The sequence below is a fragment of the Rhinolophus sinicus genome, linkage group LG04 (assembly GCF_036562045.2).
Source record: "Rhinolophus sinicus isolate RSC01 linkage group LG04, ASM3656204v1, whole genome shotgun sequence".
NCBI classification, from domain to species: Eukaryota; Metazoa; Chordata; class Mammalia; order Chiroptera; family Rhinolophidae; genus Rhinolophus; species Rhinolophus sinicus.
In genome coordinates, this window is record NC_133754.1 from 26,634,836 (window position 1) to 26,662,588 (window position 27,753).

A 27,753-nucleotide genomic window follows, 5' to 3' on the forward strand; every position below is an offset into this window, starting at 1 on the left:
CAAACCACGACGCTCAGCGTGAGGGCGGTCAAATGGCCTGACCTCGGCCTAGTGGGTGAAGGGCAGGAGAAAGCAGGGTTCCCTGCTGCTGGAACCCTTCACAAGGAGACGAGGCTGGAGAGGCAGGTTCCTTTCACTTCACCCACCAGGAAGCAGGGCGGAGCGGGTCTGGCCCATGCGGGGCGAAATGGGCGGCACGTGCCCAAGACACTACCCTCACCTGCCGCCAGGAGAGCCCGGGCGGCCGCAGTGGGGGCGGAGAGCTTGGGGAGGGGGCGGCCGCGCACCTGGCGGCGGAGCCCGCACGCCGCCACAGCCGGCTCTTAGTGAGCGGGAGCCGCGCGCAGCGGGTCCGGCCGCAGGTGAGGGCAGCGGGCCGGGCGGGTCCCCGCGGGGAAGTTTCTTGGCCGAGAAAGGTGTAATTGTGTGCAGCTATTCCTGGTATGTCAGGCGGGCCCGGAGGCCTCGAGCCGCGGGGGAGCCGCTTCCAGGGGCCCCGAGAGAGAGAGAAGGCGGCCAGGGGAGCGGAGGCGGGAAGGATGCGGGCTCGGGGGCGCATCCCCTCGGGGCGGAGCTGTGGTCCAAGCGGGCAGCGCGGGAGCGGGAGCGTGGCCCGGGCCTCGGCCTCTGGTTGACGGTGGCATCTCCTGGCCCAGACAGTCTCACCACAAAGGCGGCTGCGGCCGGGGAGCCCTGGGGAGCTGCAGGGGGGCGGACGGAAGCGGCGACTCGGCGGCCCCGGGTGGGCTGGGGCGGGGCCATTTCGGGGAGGGCGGCGACAGCACTGCGACTTTTGAAGTCCAAACAGTTGTTGGTGCTGCGCGCCGCCTCTGGTCGCCCTGCCAGGCTGCCTGTGTCCCCGCGGACCTTGGGTCGTTTACAGGAGTTTAGAGAAAGCCACGTCTCCAAGTTTTTGCGGGTTCGAAACCTTCCCGAGCTGCAGATCGCAACAAAAGGAAGGAGAACCCGGCGTCTCGCAGGCGGATCAGAGGCGAGGGCGGCGGCTGAGACGCGCGCGAGACCCCCGCCCCTCCGCGCGCCCACGGACTCTCTCTCCCTCCTGCCCTAGTCCTGGAAGCGATGGAGGAGGCCGAAGGCGACTGCGCCGTGGCGTTCGCTGAGGCCCAGAGATGGGTGGAGGTGAGTGCTTTTGCTCCGCTCCTTTCCGCACGGGTTTGCATGCGTCGAGATATGAGGACGACCCCGGCCCCTCTGCGCCTCAGTCTCTTCCTGGGACAGTCACGGGCGCGTGGCAGCCGGCTGGTCTACGTGTACAGTTTTGGGGGACTTTGCAAGTTCTGATTCTCCTATCTTTTAACGTCCAGCTAAGCTTAGCGCTGTCCTACCCTCGACGGTCTTCGCAGGCTTCCCCAGAGCTCCTCTGCCAGGACACAGTCGAGCGCTGGCCCACCGGGGTTCGGGTCCGCGCATCCCTGGGGATCAGCCCACGAAGGCACCGGGACGCCCGGGATGTCTCTCTGCGGGGCAGAGACGGCCCAGGGTCCTCGGGTGCGTTTCTTTGGGGTGACTAGAGTGGATGCCGGACACATACCTGCACGGGCAGTGTATTAAGTGTGCGTTGTGTGGGTGGGTGGGTGGAGGAGCTTAGGCACCTACCGCGCACCTGGGGAGATGCTTTCTTCCAGGCAGCTTCCGGAGCCTGGGGGTGGGAGGCAGGGCTTGCACTTCTTTAAAGTCCGCATTAAGGAGATAAGATACCCTGGGGTCAGTCACCGAAGGGTTGTTACTTTCCCAGCTGTGCCTCAGAAGCAAGATCATCCATTCCCTTGTTTTTCTCATTGAGAAGGAGATGGTCTCTTGGAGGCTTCTTCATCAACGTCTTAGGGTGAACATCTGTAGAATATTAACACCTGGACCTCTATCCGTTATTCTACTGCGCGAAAAAGATGACTTTTTTAATGATGCCGAAGACGTCTTCCCAGCAGATGTGAATGAGGAACAGCTGCTTGTTAGAAAATTGTTGCCTACGCCAGCCAGCCTTGTAGTCATTTAGGAGTTATTGGTGCCACGTGCTGGTTTATTCATGTTTAATTTATTTCATATTCAATTAATTCATATTTAAATATAGCTTAACATATTTAAAAATTCAAATTAGGTTTGGAGATTATTTTACAGGAAAAGAGCATATTTTAAGAATTCCAAAGCAAGCTGCTTAAAAATAATTCATTTGTCCTTAAATAAGTGTATATAAGTGAAAAGTAAAGGGAATAAACGTTCAGTGTTACATTTCTTACGCTAAATAAAGTACTGTGAAATCTGAGTAGCATTACCCACCAGACTGTAGAAGAGGTCTAAAAAATTAGCTTCTAGTGTTTTCTGGGCCAAAACTTTGAGCTAGTCTGAAGGTGACTTAGAAAGGTGTGAGAGGAGCGGGTGGGAAGGTTGGGAGAAGAATAAGCCCTGTATTTTGAACTGAAATGAGAGTAGAAAAATTCCAGCAATGTAGTTAAGAGAAATAACTTTCCTCATTCATAAACTTAGAAAAGTCAAAGCTTCCAAAGGTAATTTTCCATTAGCAGTGTTTGTTCTGCTTACTTTTAGAAAAGAAATTAAACTTGCCCTTTTGGTGTTTGAGTATTGGGGATGAAGGGAGAGAGAAGGGCAGAAATATGGAGACATTTGGGGGTTTTACATAGCTCCTGTGTAGAGTTTATATCTATGCTTTGTTTTTGCTTCAGGAAATCTGTGAGTATGGATGATTTCACACCCTTTTCTTTTTTAGTATGCACATTTTTAAAGTCTAAAACTCCCTTGTTTATCATAGCTTGCTCATAATTGTTTGGATTTCTGTGAGAAAGTTGTGTCTAATAAACTCAGGGAAGTATTTTGTGATAAAAGATATTCATAGTGCATGATAAATACGTTCATCTTCCCACTTCCATTCCACCCCATTCAAAGTGTTTTTCAGCAATGATTTGGCAACTCTGTAAAGTGTTTTGTTCATCATTAGCAGAGAGCCAAATCTTTCTAAAGGTTTTGGCATATCATTTTAATGTAATTAATGAAACTAAAATTAAGTGATTTTTTTTCTCTATGCCACAGGGAACAAGGCAGTCTGTTCATTGAAGATATATGAATAATGGACATATTTACATACACTTTGGTATACTCTGGGCATTTGAAGTGACAGCAGTGTGTTCACTCTTAGGTTTACTTCATTATTTTTATTTAGTATCCAAATTTACTTGTCTCCTTAGCTTTGCCTTTACAACCAAAGCACATATTTTAAAATATTGTTCTTGCCAAAAAAAGCAGGATGAATGACTCCCTCATTGCCACAGCCTCTTTAACTCTGAGAACCCTCAATTTGAAGAAAAAATATTGTTTCCAAAGTGTATTTTATAAAGTATTTTGGAAAGCAAGTAAGATTATAGTGTAAGTCATTCTGCTTGCTAATATTCTGGCTCATTTTTTTCTTTCTGTTATACTTTCCTCTACATATATTGAAGTGTAAGTGGGTCGTTTATATATGTGTGTATATATGTACCTATACATATGTTTTATATTATATGTATGGTACATATGCTATAATCTACCTTTATTCTCACCTTCACCTTTGCATAGCCCAAGGTCAAGAAACTCCAGTTATCTTGTAAAACTTTGAACGATGACCAGAGTCCCTGTAAGTATGTCCTTGCCGTTTCCATTCTCCATTTGTGATTTTAAATAGCTAATGTATTATTGCCACAACCAAAGTTAAAGTTTTATTTATTTTATTTTTTGGGGGGAGGGGAGGAGAAAGAGTGAGGTAGGAAAGGGCTAATGGTTGTTATTCTGCCACTTTCTTTTTATGACTATTTCTGTACTTGATACTTTAGAGTGTGTATATATATATATATATATATATATATATATATATCTGTATATATATACATATATGTATATTTCTGGTTAGTTTAATTTTTCAGTTAAAAACAAATGTAGGAATGGCACCCTTTAAGGTAACTCAACATAATGATATTGGATATTATCTGGTTGGAAATGCTGTTTGGAATATTAATAATGTAGCAGAGCTGGTTTATGATTAAACACTGGTTTACAACCAAATAGTATAATGGTTTGAGGCAAAGGCAGAGGAGAAGCTTGATTCTAGCAAGGTCACGGAGTGGGTGAAGTGGTAGAAAATGCAGGCTGGACCCTCTAATTTTGGTGCTTTTCTGCAGCACCTTTTAATTTTGTAGACCTAATCGTTTCCTCTGCCTCTCTTTTTTGGGACATTAAAATGCCTTGTAGTAAACAGACAAAGTGCCAATGAGACTGAAAACTGGGTATACGGCTCATTGCATTGGTTGGTCACCAGTTTCCAGTCTGTGAGTTAATGTTACTCTCTGGGTTGATGTTTAAATATAGCAGTCATTTTTATGGCTGGAGCAGAAGGGGCCACCATAATTCATCACCTTCCTGCTCACCTGCTCTTCCTCTTATCTCTGAGTTCACTTCTTTCAGTATCACTGTCACTTTGTAGAAGGACCAAAGGGATGCCAACAGAGCTCATTGCCAAGCCTGGCACCAGAATGTGAATCCTCCCTTAGTTGCTTCCAATTGATCTGTTTCTCCACCTGCCCCCCTCACCACCTTTGCTTACCTTTGGTACTAAAATATTAAAGATTTGTACTCTGTGGGTCCCCCATTAATACAGGCAAAATCCTTCCAAGTGGTTTTCCTCTTTCTCTGTAAACTGCATCCCTTGCACTGGTGGTTTCTACTCTGTGGTCTGGTCAGGAAGGGTTTGCCTGGTGTACGTGAACCCTCATTGCACACCACTGTGGTCTGTAGACTAAACGAAGCTCTCATGGATTTGTGCCATCGCTTTCCAGATGTATGTGAGCGACATAAACATTCATTTGAAAATGTTACTGAATTCATAGAAGCTTTTTTTGGTTATTGCATATAATTATACTTAACAGATATTAATCCTGAAATTCCTGTGATGGTAAAAATTTCTCAAAATTTTTACATGTTAGAAAGCAGTGCGTATACTAGCTGCTGCAGCCAAAATTATTTTTTCAAAATACAAACCTGATTTTGTTATCCTCGTTTCCTGGGGAGTCAAGAGAACATTTTTAAAATCCACAATCCTTCCATAATGCTGTGCTGTGAAGTATCCCATTCACAACTCTTTATAATCTGTTCTCGGTCTATATAGCTATCTTTATTTTGGGGTCATTTTCTCCGAAACTATCTATGCCAGGTTGCATAGAGATAAAGAGCGTAATTTTGTACATTACGTGCCAAGTGTTAATTTATCTTTTTACTGGGAGTTTTTACCTTTTGACCACCTTTAGCGCATTTACGGTGACTGTAGTTAACCATTGCTGTATGGTGTATATGAAAGGTGCTAAAAGAGTAGATCCTCTCATCAGAAGGAAAACGGGAAAAAGGTGGGGTTTTTTTTGTTGTTGTTTGTTTGTTTTTTGTAACTGTATGAGGAGATGGATGTTAGCTAAGCTTATTGTGGTAACATTTTGCAATATTTGTATGTCAAGACATGCAGTACCCCTTAAATGCATACAGAGCTGTATGTCAACTATAACTCAATACAAATGAACAAAAAGGGGAGGGAGGGGAAGAGTACAGTTTGGAATCAAGTCATTGTTTAAGTCCTGGCTCTGCTACTTACCTCCTGTGGGCCTCAGTTTTCTTCTCTGGACCTCCCGTGCAGGTTGTGCCGGTTAAATGAGTTGCTGACCATAAAGCAGTCAGTGCTCCCTAGTCATTGCCTGTGTTTCCCCACACACAGGATGCTGTTTTCTCACCTCCAGATTGTGGTGCATGGACTACTCCTTATTTCTTACGGACTTAATCCCCATTACTGCTCTTCATTCCTCCATCCTTGGGCTAGAATCAAGCTTTATGCAATGCCTTTTCTGAACCACTGAACCTCCACCCGCATCATTCCTTCCTCTCCTCACTGCTTGTGTTGATCTTTCTTTCTGCCCTGTTGGTGTAATTCCATCCATTTTTCCATATTTGACGGTGAACTCACTCAGGCAGGAACAGTATCTTATCTTTTGCTTGAGGATTTGGCATGGTGCCTGGTAAATATGAAAGTGTAATCTTAAGGTTGTAGCTCTCACAAAATTCAAAAATAGGGTTTAAGGAGCAGCGCCATCAGATAATTGCTATAATGGAAGTCTGTACAATGTGTAGTGATGGCATTTAGGAGCAGCCTGAGTCTGCCTGGAGAGTCAGGCAGGCTCACAGAGGAGGCAGCATTTGAGTTGAGGTTGGAGTGGGGCTAACACATTTGCCCACTGAGGACATCGTGCCTTCATAACTAGTGAGATCTCGTAGTTGCATTTATCACAAATTCAAGGAATTGCTGAGAGTTGTTTTATTTTTACTTTGGTGATGTTCCCATGCAGTGAAATGCACAGATTTTAAGTGTGCAGCTGCGGGAGTTTTGTCAAATGTATATACCCATATAACCAGCATCCAAATCAAGACAGAGAACATTTTTATCACTCAGGAAAGTTCCTTTCCAGAAGGACGCATCAGCCTGCACCCCTCCTATAGGCAACTGCTCTTCTGCTTTCTAGCATCATAGACTTCTCAGGGTAGTTTTGCACAATCGTTAAATGTCTCGGTATCACTTTGTTCCTTTTGTTCTTTATGCCACATTTTCTCATTTCTTGAACCCATCTTTACTTGGCAGATAAGAAAGTATTCTAGGACAGGACAGATGGTAGGAGATGAGGGAGTTCCCCAAGTCCTCTTGGAAGGAACTGATTCACACAAATAGGAACCGGGGTCGGGTGCCGTAAGAATAGCCTGACTCCAGGAAGTGTAAACCGATAAGTCAAGGTATTTCCTGAGGAACTGGGAGGATTCTAGCACAGTGTCAGTCATTCTGGAACCTTCCAAAGTACTGGTGTACTGAAAGCTAAAAAATGGACCTCTTTTAAAGTATAGGATATTACAAAGAACTTGTACCTTGAATAAAACAGAATGGTCTTGAACCAGTTAGAAAAGTGAACTAAGTGGGCCAAAGAGAAGGAATGATTTTCTGTTCCTTGATATACATCACCAAGTTACCCTCTGAAAGCTTTGTTGCAAAACCATGAATGGGGCGAGGGACCCAGCTTCTCTATATTCTGACCAGAATTGAAAAATTGTCATTTGCATTTTCCCTCTAAATAAATAGAAGATAGATGCATGATCTTCTATTTTTTTCTCACATCACTAATGATGTGAAGCATTTATCTAAGAGATGACTCGTTGGGTTTCTTCCAGCGAGAAAGAATGAAGCCGAAACAAGAAAGGTTCTGTCCCCTCTGAATAAGGTCACAAAAGGGTCAGAGGGTCCTTGGCCTGGTGAGGCAAGTCTCCAAGATCATGGGCATAGTAGGGCCAATGAGGAAGTACCTCCTGAGTTGTTTTCCTTTTGGGTTGTTTGGAGATAGACCTTGGGAATTCTCAACATAATTGTGAGTTGAAGAATTGCACAATTGGCCGTTTCAAGGAAGTGAAGCATCATGACGTTTCTTCAGCCATTTGTCGAGCCCAGAAATTCTTACAGCTTCTCCTAGGCTGAGAGGAATAATGCTGAGTGTGTGGCAGGGAGTGTGTGCCGATTTATTCAATCCGTTTGGTTCCTGGTCTTCCATGCAGTGCTCTAGTGCCGTCTCCCTCTGGATGCCAAGAGTGCTTTGGCTAGTAAGCGACCGCTACTGAGACTAACTGGTTCCTTTTACCCCCCGCTTTTTTAAACTGCTTCTCAACATACCATCATTTGAGTTACAGAAAAGCACTAGTTTTGAGCATGTTCATTAAGAAAGACAAAGCAACACCAGCCAATTTGCCTAACTCTTTCAGTTTGGAGGACATAGGCTTTGTAGGGTGAACTCTTTCATCTGTTATCATCTGCAGACTGAGTTTTCTGTTGTTCTTGGGTCCTACAGTCCCTGACAGAAAGTTCTCAAATGCTTGTTGAAGGAATGAATGTTTTGTGTCCAGTCAACATGGTTGGCATATTTAATTGATGTTTGCAGGTCGCCTTAAGCCTGTTAACTGTCACAAATGTATTTGTGCCCGAGGAAATGATAAATTATGCGTGCCTGTGCTTACTCTTTAGTTCTTGAAGGTAATTATTGGGTGTGTTTCTCTAAAAACACTTTTGATGTACCCCAAGCTCTTAATAAGGATAATAGCTGTCACATATGCACAACTCTGAGAACAGAGTCTTAATGCAGTCAGTCTGCCACTTTGCTCTAAGGAGATGGGCGTTAGCAAGTTCTACAGATGGATCCCAACACAGCCCCATAAACAGCCTTTCCAGATTGTGAAATCCTCCTGATGGGGTGCTTGAAGACTGGTTCTAATTCCCGGGTACAGGATGCTTGAGTGAATTTAGATGATGATGCACAGGACGAGACATTATGTCTGTCTTTAAGTACAGTGGGGATTTTCATAAGGAGAGAGGGTAGAAAAATTTTGTGTGGGTTTAAAGGGCAGAACTGGTAATAACTGGTCACAGTGAGACTTTTTGGCTCAAGTCTTCTGAGGACCCTTCTATAAACAAGAGCTGTCTTACACCAGAGTAGGCTGATGTGAATACTGAGATACCCACTAGTGAAGGTTTTACAAGAGAAGGTGCATAACTGACATTGAAAGCAACTGGTATTTTTTCCCACCATGTGCGGGACATGTGGCAAGGGCATTATACCTGCATACCTTTATAATGAAGGACTATTGTTATGCCAGGGTGTTTTTTTCTTTTTTTTTTCAGATGCGGGAAAAGGCGTGAGAGGTAAAATAATTTGCTTAAGGAAACACTAGAACTAGTAAGTGGTAGTTGGGGATTTGAACCCACACAATTTGACTCCACAGCCTTACCTCTTAATCACTACACTGCCTGACCAAGTGACACTGGTCAGTAAATTGTGGTAAAGTATTTATAAATCGGGAAGAGAATGGGCTCTCAGTCTCTATTCCCTCTCAAGCTGTAAGATGAGCTCTTTTCCGTTTATAACTAGTCCTGTGTGTACCACTACAGCTTCTATCTGGTGATGTGAGTACCTAGAAGCAGATGATGGTCAATTATCATATAAGCTACAGAATTACTATAGGCACCTTTCGCAATTGCAGACCTTAGATTCACATGTTATGGTGTATCTGAGTGAATGGATTAGTGCTCAATAGACCATTTGAAGTGTTATAAAAGGGAAGCATTTTTATGTGGTGACATCGAGTTATATTTTGAGCTAGAGTAGGGGATAAATTGTAGCTAACTAGTCTAGTCTATAAATCAATTTACAAAAGTATCAGTATCTTCTCTTATATGACCTAGTCGTCCGTGACTTACAAAAATTCTAGACTGTTATTGTACAGTGTTTTTGAAATATATGTCACGTTTTTGGTGATACTTTGTATGTAGTGTTTTAGATATGTAAGTACTGAAGCAAAGACCATAATTAAAGATTTTGCCTTCTTGACTAGATTGAAATTGGACCTAGTTGTCATGAGATATCTGAATTATTTTGTAACACCACCATCTCACAATACTCAAAGGAAGGGCAGGTATTGCTAACCTCATTATAAACTTTGATTCTGGAATTCTTTCTCATTACGGTTTAAAGTCATTCTACCTGAGAAGGGAGAAAATAAGCAAACATTTTACTTTTACTTCTTGAATGGTGAGCAATCAATTTGCAACGGATACTATTGTCCAAAGAAAATATTCTCCATCTACCAACAACATCAGGCACAATTGGTCACACCTTCCTTCTTGAACCATTTCCTTCCATTACTCTCTGGATTTTTCTTCTATTTTATTTAGTGTTTCTGATTTTACTTTGCTGAATCCTCCCAACTATTTTGATCATAAATATTACAGTGTTCTTGGGCTCATCTTTCCATGTCTTTTCTTTGTCTACAATCTCTTCTTAGCAGATATTATCAAATTCATAGCTTTATACACCTTGTATGTGCTGATGACCTCCACATTTATATTCCTGGTCCTGACAATATTTCTGCCCTATATATCTATCTGTATACCTATATCTGTATTTATATCTCTACTATGTCTGTCTACACTCAAGATTTCCAACCACTGGTCAAATAGGCACATCACAGTTCAAAATAATTATTAGTTCCTCCCCCTCCCTGCCATCTACCTACTCATTCCCCCAATGTTTCTCACTTAGTAAATGGCACCACTGTTCACCCACTTGCTCAGGTCCCCAACTTTGAAGTCATTATTTTTATCACACCCCATATCCGTCAAGAAATCCGATGGGCTATATCTTCAACTATATCCAGAATCTGACCATTTCTCGCCATATCCGCTATCACCTACCTGTTTCCAAAGAAACAACCAGATTCCTCTTTAAACATGTGATCCAGAGGTTATATATCCAACATGCCTTCTCTTCCCCCCATAATGGCTGCTCATGACAATTAGAATAAACTCTGAATTTTTAAACCATGGTCCATAGGGTCCTACATGACCTGTTCCCTGTTTGCCTATCTCATCGCTGCTCCTGTTCTTTGTCTTGCTTACCACGCTCCAGTCAGACCGGCTTCCTCCTGGTCCTCAAATACACAAAGAAGGTTTTTGTTTTAGAGCCTGTGTGTTGCTGTTCCTTCTGCATGAATCCGTGTCCCTCACTTACGTCTCAGCTTAACCGATACCTCCTCGTCCCCCACTCCCTCCCTACAAAATAACTGTCCTTGTCACTCCATACTCTTCTATTTCATAGCACTTGTCATCCTTGCTTTTGTATGATGTATATTTTTTTGTTTGGCTGTTACCCCCCCCCCCCAGAAGATAAATGCCTGTGTGCAAGGGCTTCATTTGTTTCCCAGCCTGGACAAGTGCCAGCTACTTAGTAGGCCCTCAGTACATATCCGTTGGATAAATAAATGGATGAATGAACAGATGTCTTTTAAGTCTTGATACTTGAAATCTTTTTACCCCTGTGATATGACTGACTTTCTGGCTGTGCTTCATTCAACAAGACAAGTGGTTTTATTATATTAGGCTTCTTTTTTTTCTTTTTCCAGTGCAGTTCTAGATTGAGCAAATCTAAAGCATGTTTCTTAAAAAAGCATGTTTAAAGCATGAGAAATGGACTTTGTTCATCCAATTGTAAAGCTGCCCAGAGGTAAACAAGTATCATGAGAAAATGAAACGTCCCCGAAAATTGGAAGATGAGTCTCCTGAGCTGAATATCCTGCACTGGGATGAGACGTTACAATTAAACTTTGGGATAGTAATCATCAAAAGATCTCACAACTCACTGATTACTGAGCTCCAGCTTGAGTATGGGCTATACCCACGTGCTAATTGGAGACAGAGAAGCAGGAAATAGTTTTACCTTGTTTAGAAATAAAATAAAATCATTTAAAATTTGACAGCAAGAACATTTCCTCCATTGCCCCAACTCAAACCTCAGAGGCCCACCGCACGCTCTCAAAGTGCTGCATTTTATACCAGATTTTCCAGGAATCATTCTGAAATGGTGTAAAACTGAGGAGTAGAGGCTGTCGGAAGAGCCTTGTTCAGAACTGAGGGGAAAAGGGAAGATGAAACCCTTGTCTATTTTCATTCAAAATGACTTTGTTAACTTTCTTCTTTTTAAAATGATTCCTCCTAGCTGTCATATGAAATAAGTGATACTGTTCTTTTTATAAATATATGTATTTTTGACAGATGAGAAGAGAGTGACTCAGGGAAGGTAAGTTTCTTTCCTACCACCGCACAGCTGATGCTGATAGAAGAACCATTATTTGCAGTTAAATTTTTCTAACAGAAAAACTCAAGCCCTCAAGCACTTCATTCTCCTTCCTGTCTTTCTTTCCCTCTTTTATGGTTCTGCCTGCTGTCTGGGCACACGCACACCCTGTTACGCTGGTCGCCAGTCCGTGTGCCTGCCTCTGTTTCTCTTGTTTTTCTTCTTTCAAAGTTGGGGCTAAGTTAAAAAGCAGAGGAAAATGCTCAGACTTGATATAAAATGTAGTGTAAATCCCCAATAAGATATGAATAACTTCCTGCTGTTGGGATGTGATGAGCTTAGACCAGGGGTGTCCAAACTGTGGCCCGCAATTCATTTTTTTATTGGTCCGTAGCAAATTCCAAAAATATATTTAATTTACTTCAATAAACCAGGTGAGGCAATACGTACTTCACCTCGAGTGAGTGGCCCGGCTGTTTGTGTATTTTACCGCATATGGCCCTTGGTGAAAAACGTTGAAAAAAGTTTGGACACCCCTGGCTTAGAGGCAGTGTGTGTGTGTGTGTGTGTGATGAGGGAAGGAACTTCCTATGGTAGCTCCCTCTGGGGCGTGTGTCGGTGGGGAGGGGACAGTTGCAGGGCAGCCATGGGAGAAAACGACAAGTGGAACAGCCCATCTGCAGGAAGTTTGAGGATGGGAAAGCATGTGGAAACTATTAGAGATCCTTCTTGAACTGGACCAGAAAAACGATGGGTGGAAAGCAATGTGGAAAGCACCTGAGTTGGTTAGAGGTGGTACTAGCATGAACAAGGGTCCGTTGGATTGTCCTCTTGGCAGGACCATGAAGCTAGAAGTCTGCTTAGTGTGGACGGTACTTATTTGAAGGTAATGAGGATTATAAGACCAAATTGCAGATAAAGACTTGATTTTATTTTTCTCTAAATGACGTATCAGCTGATGTTGGAGCCCATGGGACAGAGCGGGTCAGTGGAGGGGAAAGACTGTGTCACACAGAGAGAGGAACAAGGACTAAGCCTTGGGAAATGTCTTCTATTAAGAGGACAGGAAGAGAAAAGGAAATCCTAAGGAAAGGAAATCATAGGAAATCCTACGGCTCCTAAGAAAAGTCCTGGTCAGGAAGCTAAGCAGAAAACTAGAAAGTGTTAGGGATCCTTAAAGGAAGGAAGCCTTGGTTCCATGAGAGAGAGAGAGAGAGAGAGAGAGAGAGAGAGAGAGAGAGAGAGAGAGAAAAGAAAATGGGGACGAGGCTATTGAATTTGGTGAGAGAGCAGCCTCTCACTTGTTGAAAGTGCAGCTTTGGAGTGTATGCATGAGAGCCAAACCAAGCTTCAGAAAATCCTTCTGGAAAGTCTTTGTGTAGTGGCAGATGCACCATGAGAGAAGAGGTAGAAGAGTTACCAAGAAATCAATATTTTCTTCATGTAGGTTAAGAAAACCTTTCCCTGCCCTCAGCCAAATTATTAGATGTATTAGAGGCATAAATCCTTCATATTTAAGGGAACTATGCTTTGGGACAAGAGGTCTGAAGGAATCATTGTGGTCTGTTATATAAAGTAGCAAAGTTGAATCCCACTATTATATTTTAGAAATCTCTGACCTTAATGTGCTAAAGATCATCTGGAAATCACTCTAATCTTCTTCTGAATTTTTTTCCTTTTTTCTAAACCGGGAAAGTGTCTCTCCTGTTCCTAGGGTTTTTAGCTGATAATCATTTGAAGATATTTTGTTTTTAATGTTTACAATAAATATTAAATGTTTAGAATAAATGTATCTTAGTTTGATTTAGTAAAATCTGTGAAGCTTAAAGTCATATTAATGTGGAAACAGACGGTAATAAGAAAGGAAATGAAACATTTCTGACTTTTAAATATAGATACATAGTTGCCGTGAAAGTGTACATTTCTGGCACATTGTGTCTTTGTTTCTTTGTAGCGTTCTAACGTGGTGTAGTGGAAAGAGTGGCAGGGTTTTGGGGAATACTGCCTAGGAACATGGCAAATCCCAGAGTAAGATGTGTGACCATGCAGCAGCATCTGTAAGCCTAAATTCCTACAACTAGACAATGAGGATTGCTAAATGGTGATAAGGTGTAGAAAGAAAAGAAGGTGGGATATATGTAGGTACTCAACAAATGGTAAGTGCCATTATTCTTGTTATTATTATTATTCTACTTACATTTGTATAGAATTAGAAAATGGATTATTTCATGATAACTTTTTTGTCTTCCTAGAATGGCTGATTTTTAAGGTTTTGTGTGCGTATGTGTTTGTGAGTGTGTGTGAATCCCACAATGCAGTTAGATAGCTTACTGTATATTCTAACTCTGATTTGTGAATATTGGTTTTTAGTTAAGTCCTTTCTATGTTGTTCTTAAGCTGTGATAAACATCCTTTCACTTGTGAGAAACTGATGTTGGAATGAACAAGTGTCTTAAGAGTAATGAGTTCTGTTTCTTGATGGTACTTCTGTCATCTTCTCTAGGACTCCTCATGTTCGTTTTAGCACCTCTTTGCTGTTGATTCTTTCCTGTCAATGGACTTAGAATATAATCTAAGTCAACTTGCCGAGACCATTTAAGCTGAAGAAAAAAAATTCCATATTTTTTGCCGTATGTTCTTGTACTCACTGCTCCCTTCCGTTTAGCTATTATCTATTGAAGGTTCACATTTGAGAGTAGAATGAGTAGATTCAATGCATTACGTTTCTTCTTTTCATTACACGAACAAAAAAAACAAACTTTTGAAGTCTCAATATATTACTGTTATCTCAATTATTCTTTGTTCTTTATGCATCTTTTTTTATCCTTTAAGTTACTTTTCATGTTTTGTGCGTGTGTCTTTGAGTCATCCTTTTAATTTAGTCCTTCTGCTGTGTTCAATTTGAAAGAGACAATTGTAAGATCTTTCCAAGAAGGACATTTTATGATGTCTCACTGAAAATGAGCCTAATGAGCTATTTTAGAAAAGAGAAGCTTCTATAGTTTCCATGAAGAAGAGAAATGCATTTTTAGGTATTTTATTCAAAGGATAAAGTTTATACAACTGTCTGTTTTTAAGCCAATTTGCAAACATTTTTAGACTTGGAAAATGCTTGTAAGTCTTTAAAGGTATAACTTGCCAAATAGCTGATACTTTTGAAATTTGGCCTTAGTTCTGGTAAAAGAATGTGGTTGACAGCCACACTGCAATTTACAGTAATCCTTTTTTGTGTAAGGAAACGAATCTACTTTGCTTAATAAATTCCAGATGAGTTTCTGGCTCCTTGATTATTACCAAGTCATTTAAAATTCAGGTTTCATTATTCATTTTAGTTACAGCAACCCTCTTTATGTTTGTAATGGCCAATGTGACATTAAAATTCTTTGCAAAACTGAAACACTCTGGGGCAAATTGCATTTTGGGTTGGGTCATTTTGGGGCCCAAGCTTATGATGTGGCCAGTGCCTCAGCACTTGGCATGATGTGGGACCAAAAGTGTCAGTCATCTCTGCTTGTGGGTAGTCCACGCTGGAAGGAGACCAGTTTGAAGACCCATCAGGAAGTTCGGCTGGTGCCATGAAGGAGAACTTTTCATTGGTCTACTTACTTTTCATTGGTCACCCTTATCATCAAGACAATCTGGAAAATGTTTTTCCTGAACACATCACTGCTTCCAAGACTACTGGGGTTCCGTTACTGAGGAAGAAAATGCTGACCATGTTGGGGTGACAGTGAAGTTTCTGCTACACTTATTTTTCTCATTCCTTTCTCATAACATTTTTCCTTTGTTATGATTGCAATCTAGTGTCTTAGCTCACTGAGGATATTATAGTTTTTTTTTTCTTGTCCTCTGCATTGTCTCTGTTTCTTACAAGTTCTCTTTCTGTTTTTTTTTTTTTTCTTTTTTCCCCCCTTTTGGCTTTCATCTCTTTTATGTTGAAGCCTCTAATGATCCTTGTCTAACTGTTCTCTATATTTCTACCAATCTCTGTGTATCCAGCCATCTTCCTCACTACCCCTCTCCTACTGGAAGGACCTGTAGCCTCTAGGCTCTGGGTCTTTTCCTAGGAAAACTTGCCTGCTTTGCTTCTGAAGTGTCCCTTTGCATGTCCCGAGGTTGAAATTTCCCTCATTCTGCTCACTCAGTTACCACCCCTCCATTTACTTTTCTTTTCCCTTTTCTTTTCTTTTTTATTAGTTTCAGGTGTACAAAGCAATGTAATACATATTTCATCCCTCACAAAGTGATAAACCCCTCCCCCAATCTACTACCCCTCTGACATCATATATAGCTGTTACATTTCCACTGATTATTCCCGGTGCTGTACTCCACATCCCGTGACTCTATATACCATATTTCCCCGAAAATAAGACATAGCTGGACCATCAGCTCTAATGCGTCTTTTGGAGCAAAAATTAATATAAGACCCGGTCTTATTTTAAAATAATATCAGACCAGGTCTTATATTAATATTTGCTCCAAAAGATGTATTAGAGCTGATGGTCAAGCTACGTCTTATTTTCGGGGAAACACGGTATATTAAATTATAGTTGACATACAATATTATTCCGCTTCAGCTTCAGGTGTGCAGCAGTGGTCAGGCATCTACGCTTCATGGATGGTGTAGACGCTTGTCCATTTACTTTCCATCTTCCAAAGTTTGTTCAAGTTTTCTTCTACTGTTGTGTCTTTTCTGGTTGCCTTTGTCCTTGTGGGTTAAAGCCTCAAATTTCTATGCTGTCATTTTGGTGGTGTTTCGGAAGGATGTGTGTGTGTGTGTGTGTGATGTGCATCATAGAATAAAAGAATAGAAAAAATCATGGATTGAATGAGGGCTACAATTATTGTCGAGGTATAATTTCACACAAGTAAAATAAGTGTCACCTTATTTAAATTACAAAAAATCCTGCCTTATTGTAAAATTGAACTGAGAGGACTCATATGTATCGTAAATCCACGTACTGTATTGAGGTGAATTTTAAATCATCAATAAAGGGATGGTGACTATTGGACAAGAGGAAAATGAGCATAAGAAAAATAAACTAAAGCCTAGATAAGGTACTATTTCTGCCATATGGTCTCATGTCTGTGCTGGTAATGATTCATAAACTTAATCTTTCCAGCCGTCATTTCAGAGACAGAACCATGACCTCATCCATGCTTTTCACAGCCTTGCTTTTACACATGCTCTTTTATTCACTTGAAGGACAGAATGTGGGGGGAGAACATGAACATGCCTTGAACTTGTCCCTTCATGGAAAAAAAAAAAAAAAAGGAAGTTACCCTATGTTGAGTACCTACGTTCCAGTCACTTCAAACTGCTGCCTTCTGCAGATAAGAAAACGGAAGATCAGATAGACTAAGTAAGCTGCCCAAGGAAAAGCGAGCCATGCACCCCGGTCCTGGCTTCCAGCCTGGTGTCCTCTCCGTGCCATCACATTGCTTCCAATGACGCTCCTTTCTGTGTTTCCCTAACCTAGAACACCACTTCTGTGGCACTTCGCTTGTAATCGGTTGTCCATCTTTGCTGCCAGCTTTTTCTTGTTCTTTTCGTTACTTAATGAAGATACAAGATTTATGTTTCCCCAGTTTTATGAGCTATAATTGACATATTACTTTGTGTTTGTTTAAGATGTACACCATAATGATTTGTTATATGTATAGATTGTAAAGTGATTACCACAATAAGTTTAGTTAACATCCATAAATCTCATAGAGTTGCATGTTGTTTTCCTTCTGATGAGGACTTGGAGAGCTTCTCTCTCAATGACTTTCAAGTATAAAATAGAGTGTTGCTAACTGTTGTCACCACACTGTGCATTATGCCACAAGCTTCTTGAGGGGAGTTGCCAAACCACCCAGGACCAAACGCAGTGTCTTCAGCCTTGATGATGGCTCAATAGAAATTTCTTGAAAGAAACATTGTTGAATGAATTCAGTGCTTTGCATGTCATATTGGCACTGTAAATTCTTAATGAATGAGAAATGAGAGTGGCTTTGACCTGTAGCTTCTGGAAAGAAGAAATGTTTAGCAAGAGAAGGAAAGCCATCAGTACAACTGGAAGCAGTGCGTAATGGCCTCTGATACCTTGTAGTTAAAGGGGGTATACTTCACATCTCTGGTGGTGAAGCCCAATAAATCGTTTTCTGTTATTCTAATGAATTTAGACCACTGATTCTCGTACATTAATCAAAAGATAATTCACAACTTGACATTAGAAGTATTAGAGGCATTTATATGTTACTCAAATATAAAATAGGTAAGATTGCACTAATCAATCGTGATCTAAAGTTAGTGAATAATTAAAATTCATTGTGTACTTTTCTTTCTTTGCAACCATTAGTAGATCTCTCCATGGCAAATGTCGTGAAATCATAAGACAACACTGAATCTAGTTTTCTTAACATACAAAAAATGTAACTTTCTCATTGTAATCATTACTATCCTATCCTCTACTCTTCCCCCAAATAAGAAATTTGGAATATATATATATCAAGATTCTAGCAAGAAATCAACCATGATTCACATTATTCAAATGAAGAGACTTTAAAGAAGGAAAGCTCTTACAAACGTAGGAAGAGGGAAGGAAACCAACAAGGGGTATTGAGGTACAGAAGGTAGCAACAGTGGAAAGGCATCTTCCTGAGTGGCTGAGAAGGTTGGAGAAAGAAGTACTTTTGCTGAGAACCAGAAAACCAAATCTGGGCCATTGGGGAGGACAGATGGGAGTTTTAGTTGTGAAGGTTATTGAGGAGCAGTGGGGAAAAATAGGGAAAAAATATCCTGATCCTTATTATTATTACATTTTTTACCTCCATCTAATACATCCCAATGGCCAAATCCAATCAGAGGCCAATTGACTAAATAACCAAGATGGTGGAGTCCTCAGAAGGCGCCTTCTGTAGCACAGGAAGGGAGTGAAATCAATTCTGGGGGAAGCTAGAGAATAGACTGGGGTCAGGGGCAAGCAAAGGAACGAACAGGCATAGAATACATTTATCCCTCATTGTCTCTTCCCCTGCAGCCCAACTTTAGGTCTGGACTGAGAATTTTCCTTGCAGGATTTTATTCTTAGAGTGATTATTTAATATTATATGCCTCAGTGTCACTACTCAGGATCTTGGTCTACCATTGTTTCATCCCTTCATCTTTTATCTCAAAACCTCTGATACATGCTTAGTTTATACTTATTTCTCAGATAGTTCCCTTAGATCCTATTTTGGTTAAAGTTTCTGAAACTTTGCTTATCTGGATATATCTATTACCTATATGAGGTGTGATCACAAAATACGGTGACTGTTTAAATTTTAAAAAATTATTACAGTGAAAGACACATTGCCATTAATCCCCCTCAAAATACTCCGCCTCCCTTTGACCACACTTATCCCATCGTTCTTGCCACTTTCTGAAGCAGTTCTGGAAGTCCTCTTTCCTGAGTGTCTTTAGTTGTGCTGTCATGGCTGCCTTGATGTCCTGAATCAACTCAAAATGTTTACCTTTCATGGTCATTCTGACTTTGTGGAAGAGCCAGAAGTCACACGGTGCCAGATCCAGTGAATAAGGTGGATGAGGACACACCATAATGTTTTTATGTGACAAAAATTGCCGTACCAGAGCAATGTGTGACGGGGGTGTTGTCATGATGGAGGATGAAGTAAAGGTACTCATGAAAGAGGACTTGCAGAACTGCTTCAGAAAGTGGCAAGAACAATGGGATATGTGTGTTTGAAGCGAGGAGGAGTATTTTGAGGGGGATTAATGGCAATGTGTCTTTTACTGTAACAAATTTATTTATTTTTAATTTAAACATTCACCATATTTTTTTTTTATCACACCTCGTAGATGAATTATTACTTGTCTGGGTATAGACGTTTTAGATTGCAGACTTCATCCCTCTGAAATCTGTAGAGTTGTCCACAGTCTTCTCATTTCTAGTGCTGTAAGTCAGAAGTCCATTGTAACTTCTTATCTGGAAGCGTCCTATATTTTTTTCTTGTGATATTTTTCTTTATCAGGGTATATCAGATTTTATCTGACTCAGTGAAGGTTTATTCTATTTGTTTATCACTCACATATTTTTGCAACTCCTTTTTTGTGTGTATAGGTCTCCCACAACTCTCCCCAAAATCTTTTCATAATTTCTCTTTGTAGATGTGCCCTGTGGTTGCTATTTCTTTGAGACCTCTGCTCTTGGTAGCGTTAATGCTTCAGTTCATCTGCTAATTACACACACACACACACACACACACACACACACACACACACACACACACACATGGTTGCAAAAGGAGGGTTTTTTGATATTGACTTGAATTTCCTGAAGTGCTTGTTTTTTTTTGCTCTTGTCACCTGAATCTTCCACTAGCTCTATTTCATTAGGACTTGGAAGGATTTTTCTTGTTTGTTCCTCCTCTGGCGGCTGGACCCCCATAGGTATGTGATGACTTTGCCTCATCTCCTCATTGCAGCTCAGGTTCAGCTTTGAGGCTTCACTGTGTGATGGAGGCTCGGTAGATTCTGTCCACATGATGGGCAGTGAATCTACAGGTGGGTTCTTGTTCTATCTTGAGACACCAGCAGGAAACGTCTCTGCTCCTACCTGTAGGTGTCTTTATGATCTTTTACCCTTTTGTGGAGGGGACACATGCTACCTGCTCTCATCCTGGAGGTCATGGAAACTGGCTTCAGGTTTGTCTGTGGGTCCAGAGGAGGTGAATGGCTTGAATTTGAAATTGGGGCAGGAAAAAAGGCTGCATTTAATACACTATCACCTGTAGTATGTTTACAAATATTTTAGGCTCTGTATAGATGTGCCATTAATATTTATCATGTGTTTGACCATCTATCCAGGAATTTAGAGTGGTTATTCACCTTTGAATCATGTTTAAAAGTTTTTCTTTAATTTTAGCATATTTTAATGCATGAAGATGTTTTTACATTTCAGACCTGGACTCTAACATTGTCTCCTAAATTATGACTTTGGAATAAATGCAAGCATAGTTTGCATTCTAAGGGGTTGTCATAGTTATGCTTTCTGAGATGCCATGTTTAGCCTGTGGTTAACAGACTATAGAACGTTTATAGTTAGAGTCAGTGCAGAGAGATCCCAGCCGACAAGCTTCATGTGGTTGTAAAACGCGTGGCTCTTGGAAAGGTTACATCAATTTTGTTGCCTGTGAAAGAGCTTATTTCAGGATCGGCACACTGGCCGCCTCTCTGAGGACCTGTTCCGTAAAGAAGATTAGACTTCAGGATCCTTCTTTTTCCTTCCCTTCTTGAATCAACAGTTCAAGGATGAGCTGGGCATCCCTCTTTCCTATTAAACTGGTCTGTGTGACTATTGGACCAAAAAGATAGTCTTACTTTTCTGGAGTGTTGGTTCTCAACTGGGGGTGATTTTGTCCCCAGGTGACATTTGGGAATGTCTGGAGACATTTTTATTGTTACAGTTGGAGTGGGGCTGCTACTGACCTAGTGGGTAGAGTTCATGCTGCAAACCATCGTACAATATACAGGTCAGATCTCATGCCAAAGATTTATGTGGCCCCAAAGGCCAATAGTATGGAAGTGGAGAAATACTGTTCTTGAGTCTAGACTTCCCCCCCAATATTTTTTGGCACAATGTATTTTAAAACAGAACTTTATCTGTAATTAAAAAACCTATTAAAAAGGCTTGAGAAATAAACAAATATACCCTGTTCACAGATGGAATAAAACATTATAAAGATGCCAGTGCTCCCCAAATTGATCTTATTTATCAGGTTGTATCTAGGAAGTTCATAGTTTTGCTGCTGCTCTGGGTGGTATCTTATTCAATTATATCATCTAATTGGTTAGCGCAGAAAAATGTTATTGAGAAGTTTTTCTTGAATTTGAAAACTCTCTCATTAGTGCTAAGGGTGGATTGGTTTTCTTCTGTAGATAATCGAATCATCTCTAAATAATGACAATTTAATCTTTTTCCTTGCAGTAGCTCATATGTTTTGCTTACCCCATTGGTCAGGTTCGACAGCATTATGTGGTGTCTTTGGCTTGTTCCTATCTTAATAGGAATGCATCAAAGGTTTCTCTTTTCTACTGTTCTTTATGCTATACTTTTGGGTATATATTGTTACAAAATCAACTTATGGGCCCTTCTATTCTTGGCTTTGAGAATATTTCCATGATCAGATATTGAATTTTATCACATAAATTTTCATCATCTTTTAAAATTATCTGATTTTTTTTCTCTAATCCATTTATGTGGTGAAATATACTGATAGGTGTTCCACTATTAAGCTACCCTTGCTTTCTTGGAATAAACCCTTTGTGATGATTTGAAAAATACTGTTACCTTTTATTACTTGATATTTTCCCAAGATTTTTCTCATTTATATTCTTAGGTGAATTAGCCCTATATTTTTCTTTTTGGGCATTATTTAGAATTGGATCAAGATTTTATTAGTCTCTTAAAAATGAATTGTGATACTTCCTCTTATTCTGACATGTGTGACATTTAAAGATGGCCGTGTTTCAGGGAAACACTGATTAAAACTCTGTTTCTTGCATTTATTTTGGCATTTCATATGATTCCAGAAATCTGTCCATCCTATTTAGATTCTCAAATTGTGGCTAATAGTTTATACTATTCTTAACAACAACAACAACAAAACTTTGTGTATTTACAGGAAAAATACTCACTGAGCATTTACTACATTCTAGATAATATAGCTGACGGGGACATGGCAACAAACAAGTAGATAAAAGTCTTCAGCCTCATGGGGCAGGCTTGCATTTTGGGGGAGAAGATAAAAAAATAAACAAGCTGACATTATATTAGATCTTCATCATTTGCTCCATTTCAGTCTGTATTTTGCTCATTGTAGTTTATTCTCTCTCTCTCTTTCTGTCTCTCCACACTATCCAGAGGTGTGTGTGTATTATTGATCATTTCGAAGAACCAATTTTGGTTGTATTTACTCCTTTTTTGGTATGCATTCAGGGAATGGCATTTCCATTTCACTGTTTCTGCCCTTCTCTTTAATATCAATCTTCTTATCTTGGCTTCTACTCTTGCTTTTCCCAACTTCTTAAGTGGCAAGCTGATGGGGTGGGAGGCCTGAAGATACTGTGCTGGGAGACTCACCGCATCTTGCCTCTTCTCTCCTCTCCAGGTCTTTTCTTTACCACTTTTGTTTTCTTCAGATCCCTCTGCTTATCAGTGTGGACGGGGCACCTTGGTCTCAGGAAGCTGTAGAGTAGACGTGAGTGGAAGGGACCTTCGGTCCTAAATATCACTCCATTAGTTTGTTCTGGTCTCTACTCTTAGAAACCCATTCTCTGGAGTTTTGGAGATTTTATTTCCAAGTCCCCCTCCTGAGTAGTAGAAGAGATGCCTTATTCCTTGTCAGGATTCTCAGGTAGACTTAGCCGATAGCCAGTACTTTGTCAATGGAATTTAGAATGTCAGTAAGGGAGTATGGAGTCCCCGTGAGTGGGGTTAATTCAATGCCACAGACATTTTTGCAAACTTGTATTTTCACATTTAGTCTTCTTACCGTTCACTTTAAATCCCTATTCTAAGAAGTTTTTATTATTCTCTCCAGCATTCCTCTTCCTTCTACATGTTATTGTCCTACTTTATTTTTACCTATAGTGTATATATCCATCTCTTTTAAAAATAGTGATTTTGGCTTAGCTTTGTCTCCTGTTCCAATGTGGAGAACGGGAGACTTGATAGACCGAGAAACCCTGGTTTTTTCATCTTCATGTTTCCCGTAGTACTTTGTATACAAAATTACTGAAGTTTTCTGTGCTGTAGTTTTCTTATCGCAAAATGGTAGTAAAACCTGCTTCATGGGGTTTGGAGGATGAGGCAAGGCAAGTAGAAAGCTGTTTTAATTGGAGCAGTGAAGGAATGCAGAAGATGTGAACACCAGAAGTAAGGAGAGGCACCAAATTCCAGAAAGGTAATGAAGACACTGAGTGCACAAAGGAATGAACAGTGACGAGTAACCAGACACGACTTCCAACCACTGCCACCTGTTTCTAGTTTCTTGTCCTCCTCTTGCTGGAGACATACGGAAGGTGTGAGAAATGTCCTGTGTCCTTACTGTCCCATTCGGAGTGCGTCCACCCTGGAAGCAGGTGTTCCCTTGCTGTCTCCTATGCTGCAGCTTTAATTTTATTTGTAATTTAACAACTTTAGTAAGATATAATTTACATCCCGTAAAATCCTGTGCTTTATGCAAGATTCTTAAGCAGCACCCCCACATTCTCCTAATTACATGGGATTACTTTTAAAGTTGAACAGCATTTTGTTTTTAAATGGGTGTGACTTTCTGGGACTAGAAATCATAAATTATCAATGTTTTGTTCTATTTACCTGCCCTTTACATTTTCTTTTATTTTTAAAATTCCTTGTTACTTGCTATTTTAATATTTAGTGGAAAGTGACACAGTTGAACTGAATGGCTACTCCTGACCGTGAGTCACCCTTAATCATGTGTTAAACTAAATTTTTTAATGGTCCAAAGGTTCTTCTGTGCGGGACTCATGGAATTTTTAGAAACTGATCATTTAACAAAGACTAATTTTCAGCTGTGCTTTTGCTTTCTTATTTGCCTTCACATTCTCCAAGTATTAGACCATTTTCATAACTACCCTGTGAAGGCCAGAGAGGAGATAATGATTAACCCTTGAAAGAGGAACTGTGTGAGGAAAGATGTGGATTTAAGTGTCCCAGGTTCACATCTCTCGTCCTGATGTTAGTGCTTTGGGGCTTTTAAGTGCTTTCCTGCGTTTTCTCATCTGATCCTTTTTGAAGGATCTCCTTTAGGAGTAGCAGATGAAGTTCCCATTTTCCAGATGAGGAAACGGAAGCCCCCCTAAGGGACCTCTATACAGCTTCCAAGGGATGGAGCTGAGGGCCTCTGGTTTGAATCCTAATTTCATTCATATGAGTAGATCAAGTATATTTTCCTATGGGCTATCCTACATGTTAATTAAAAGTAAAAGGAAAGTTTTTTTAATATTCAATTTTAACCCAGTGAATATTTGTTGATTTTCTGGTATGGGCCTAGGAGAAAGAAGAAATTATCCTTGTGAAGAAAGCATCTGGCCTCAGGGAGTTAAACCAATCCCTGACTGTTCACAAAGGAAGGGAACCTCTTATTAATTCCCTTTCAATACTTCCCCACCCTTTTCCCCCCCTTTTGGAAGTTTTCTGACTTTAATGCTGAGAGTTTAAAGGAGCACTTGTAGCATCCTCTGGCTAAATAATGTCTTTAAAATGACCAGTGCGTCGGGTTTTTCATGTGCTTTTGATGCTGACAGTAATGGAAAGGACTTGTTATATGAGTATAAGGGACGATATTAAAGATTACTAATGAGCCTTTGAAATGTTCTTCATCGCTATGTGTACAGTTTATTTGATCATAGCCAATGTAGTAAATTTGTTTTCATTGCTAAAGACTTTTCTGAGATATCTATATTTTAAATTCAGATTTGTAAAATATTTAGTCATATCTTTTTTTTCAAAGTTCAGGCGTAAGTTCCTTTTTATATTACATGCTTCTTGAATCCAATATAATTTTAAGTTGTGTTGAATTAAAATTTTGTAGTTTTAATGTTTCAAACTATCAGTTAAAAAATCTGAATTTAAAATAGTGTATGCACTAATACTAAAGTTACTAAAATAAAGTGCTAATGTGTTTATTTACCTCCCTTGGGTAATGGTTTGGTGGGGCTAGTCCTACCGGTCTTAGCTTGGTTGGGGTCAAATGCTAATTGTAAGATGAAATGGGTTTAGACTTACCTTTAATTGTCTTGAAGCTAATTATTTACAAACTGTTATGCTGAAGGACACAGGGTAAAGATATTGCAAACTGCTGAAAGGAAAAACAACGAAACTAACTGCAACAACAACGAAAATTCTTCTGAGGTGTATTAAGAAAAATGGGACATAAAATTATTGTACTACAAATTTAATTATTGCTTGTTTGTTTTTAAGAATCAAAATAGGACTTCTAAATGTTTAAATAAGAACCTTTAAAGTTTCAAAATGTTGTGAAGTATCAGTACTAATGGTGAATACTGTAGTTTTTGGACCTTTTCTGGTCTGCATGTCAAATGTTTAAGATACAAAACACTTCTATGCCACTTCTGATAAAATTAGAAAAACATTATATAATAGGAGTTTTTATAGAAGATATATCAAGTAACTTAATGACTAGGGAACAATTAATATCTTTGTTCCCCGTGTATTCATGTCTAGAACGTAACATTAGCCAAATAAAAAACTTGATTTTCTTTTTACTAACTCTTCATGATATATCTGGAATCCAATAACAAGGTTTATTTTAATTTAGATAATGGCTGGTCCTTGAAAAGATCTTTCTAAATATCTTTGTAAGGCAACAATAGATATATGTGTTCCTGCTCATAATTTTTTGGGGAAATTTTGTTTCATGGTTGAGGTTGATAGCTGAAAAACATAGTTTTCAATTAGAAAAATAAATTATGTGCCTCATTTTTGTGTAGTTACTATTATCAACCTAAATAAAGAGGTAAACTGAGGCAAATGCAAATGACCAGAAATTGAGTTTATTTGGGAGTAGCAAAGGAATAGAAATTTGGGAAATGCATGCTATGGCAAGTTGCAGGAGAGTCCTTTGAGGATTTGGGGCAGTCTGTATACACAGTCAAGGAGTGCAAAGAGGGGGCAGCCCAGCCGGAGTCCTAACAGTATGTTCATTGGCTTGAGGATGGGGAGGGATTGTTGGCAAATGTTAATTGACCAGGAAGTAGTTTTCAGTCTCCTGTAAGGCAGGCGTTTCCAGGAAATCAGTTTCTCAGTTCTTAAGTTCCATTCTTCTGAGGGCGTATGCTGACATTCTTCATTTCATAGCCTCCAGTTCCATTTTAAATTGAAATCCTTTCATACTATGAAAATGTGAAATAATTGATGACTTTCAGTTTTTGTTGAATGAGACAGACTGATAGAGTAAAATAAGTTTATGTACTTTGAAAATATATATCTATTATTTAGGGTTGATGATTTTCATGACTTTTTTTTTTTAAGCTATTTTCTTTCTAGACATTCTTTGATGCTTTCCCTTATGCCAAGATTCTTTTTCCAGTGCTACTTTCTGTGATATTTTCTCTCTGCGCTCCAATTTTTTCCCTTTATTTTTATATCTCATAAATGGGATTTTGGGATAGAGAAAGGGGAATGTAAAAAGTCTGTCAATGAATTCTTAAATATTATTTTTTTAATCTAAAACTTGCCTTGATTTTAATTTTACTACTCAAGTTGGCTAAAAGAACATTGGAAAAAAAGGAAAGAAAAGTTTTCTAGTCTTTTAATTCTATCTTAATATATTCAAACATTTAGACATATGTTACGTGGATTATTTATTTATTGACCTCATAATCCCTATTTTTTACATATTCTGCGCTCATAGTACAAAATCAGTATAAGATAGTATTTCTGGAGCCAATCTGGCAAGCCTTGTTTATACGATCATCCCTAAGGGGCCCTCTGGCTGGTGAAAATGCATGTATTTTCCATTACCTAGTTTAAATTAGCATAATGATACGATGTCAGATATGTGTATAGAATAAACTTTTTTAGTACTGTTTGTTTTTGAGGAAATAAAAATGGCTTCTCAAATTATACTAAATACTTCATAGTCGTTTTAAATTTGTTCTCATGCTTTTATTCATAGGTGGACTGCCCTATTAGGTTTTCAGTAATTTCATTAGAAATATAAAGCTTTCAGAAAATTTTCAAAGGTTTTGATTGAGGTAAATTTTAGAATCAGAGCTCAGAAACAGATCTGTTCTGATACTTCCTTTTTTTTAAGGCTATGATTTTCTTTCTGTGGTGTAATTATTGTTATACCTCCTGGATATTTGGAGATAGTCATTTAGATACTTTGTAAACTTTATATGGGGAAAGATCAGATTTACTTTTGGATTGTTATTTTCTAAATTAACAAAATTTTAATCTGAATGGATTAAATTACTTGTTAGAATTCTAATTTAGAGGCAATTTGTATCTATATACTTGGCCCA

General features: G+C 39.7%; 1 protein-coding gene across 16 annotated transcripts in view; it reads left to right on the forward strand.

Moving 5' to 3' along the window:
* Nucleotides 1-290: 290 nt before the first annotated feature.
* LMO7 (LIM domain 7) overlaps nt 291-27,753 on the forward strand; it is a 188,922-nt gene continuing 161,459 nt past the window's right edge. For 3 of the 16 annotated variants that reach the window (XM_074329371.1, XM_074329375.1, XM_074329377.1), the window contains exons 1-2: nt 296-362; nt 1,070-1,140. In XM_074329371.1, the coding sequence (XP_074185472.1) occupies nt 1,081-1,140 (60 nt within the window). In that variant the 5' untranslated portion in view covers nt 296-362; nt 1,070-1,080. Of the gene's footprint in view, nt 363-1,069; nt 1,141-27,753 lie in introns of all 16 variants that reach the window. The other 13 variants (XM_074329373.1, XM_074329376.1, XM_074329372.1 and 10 more) reach the window with 8 other exon arrangements.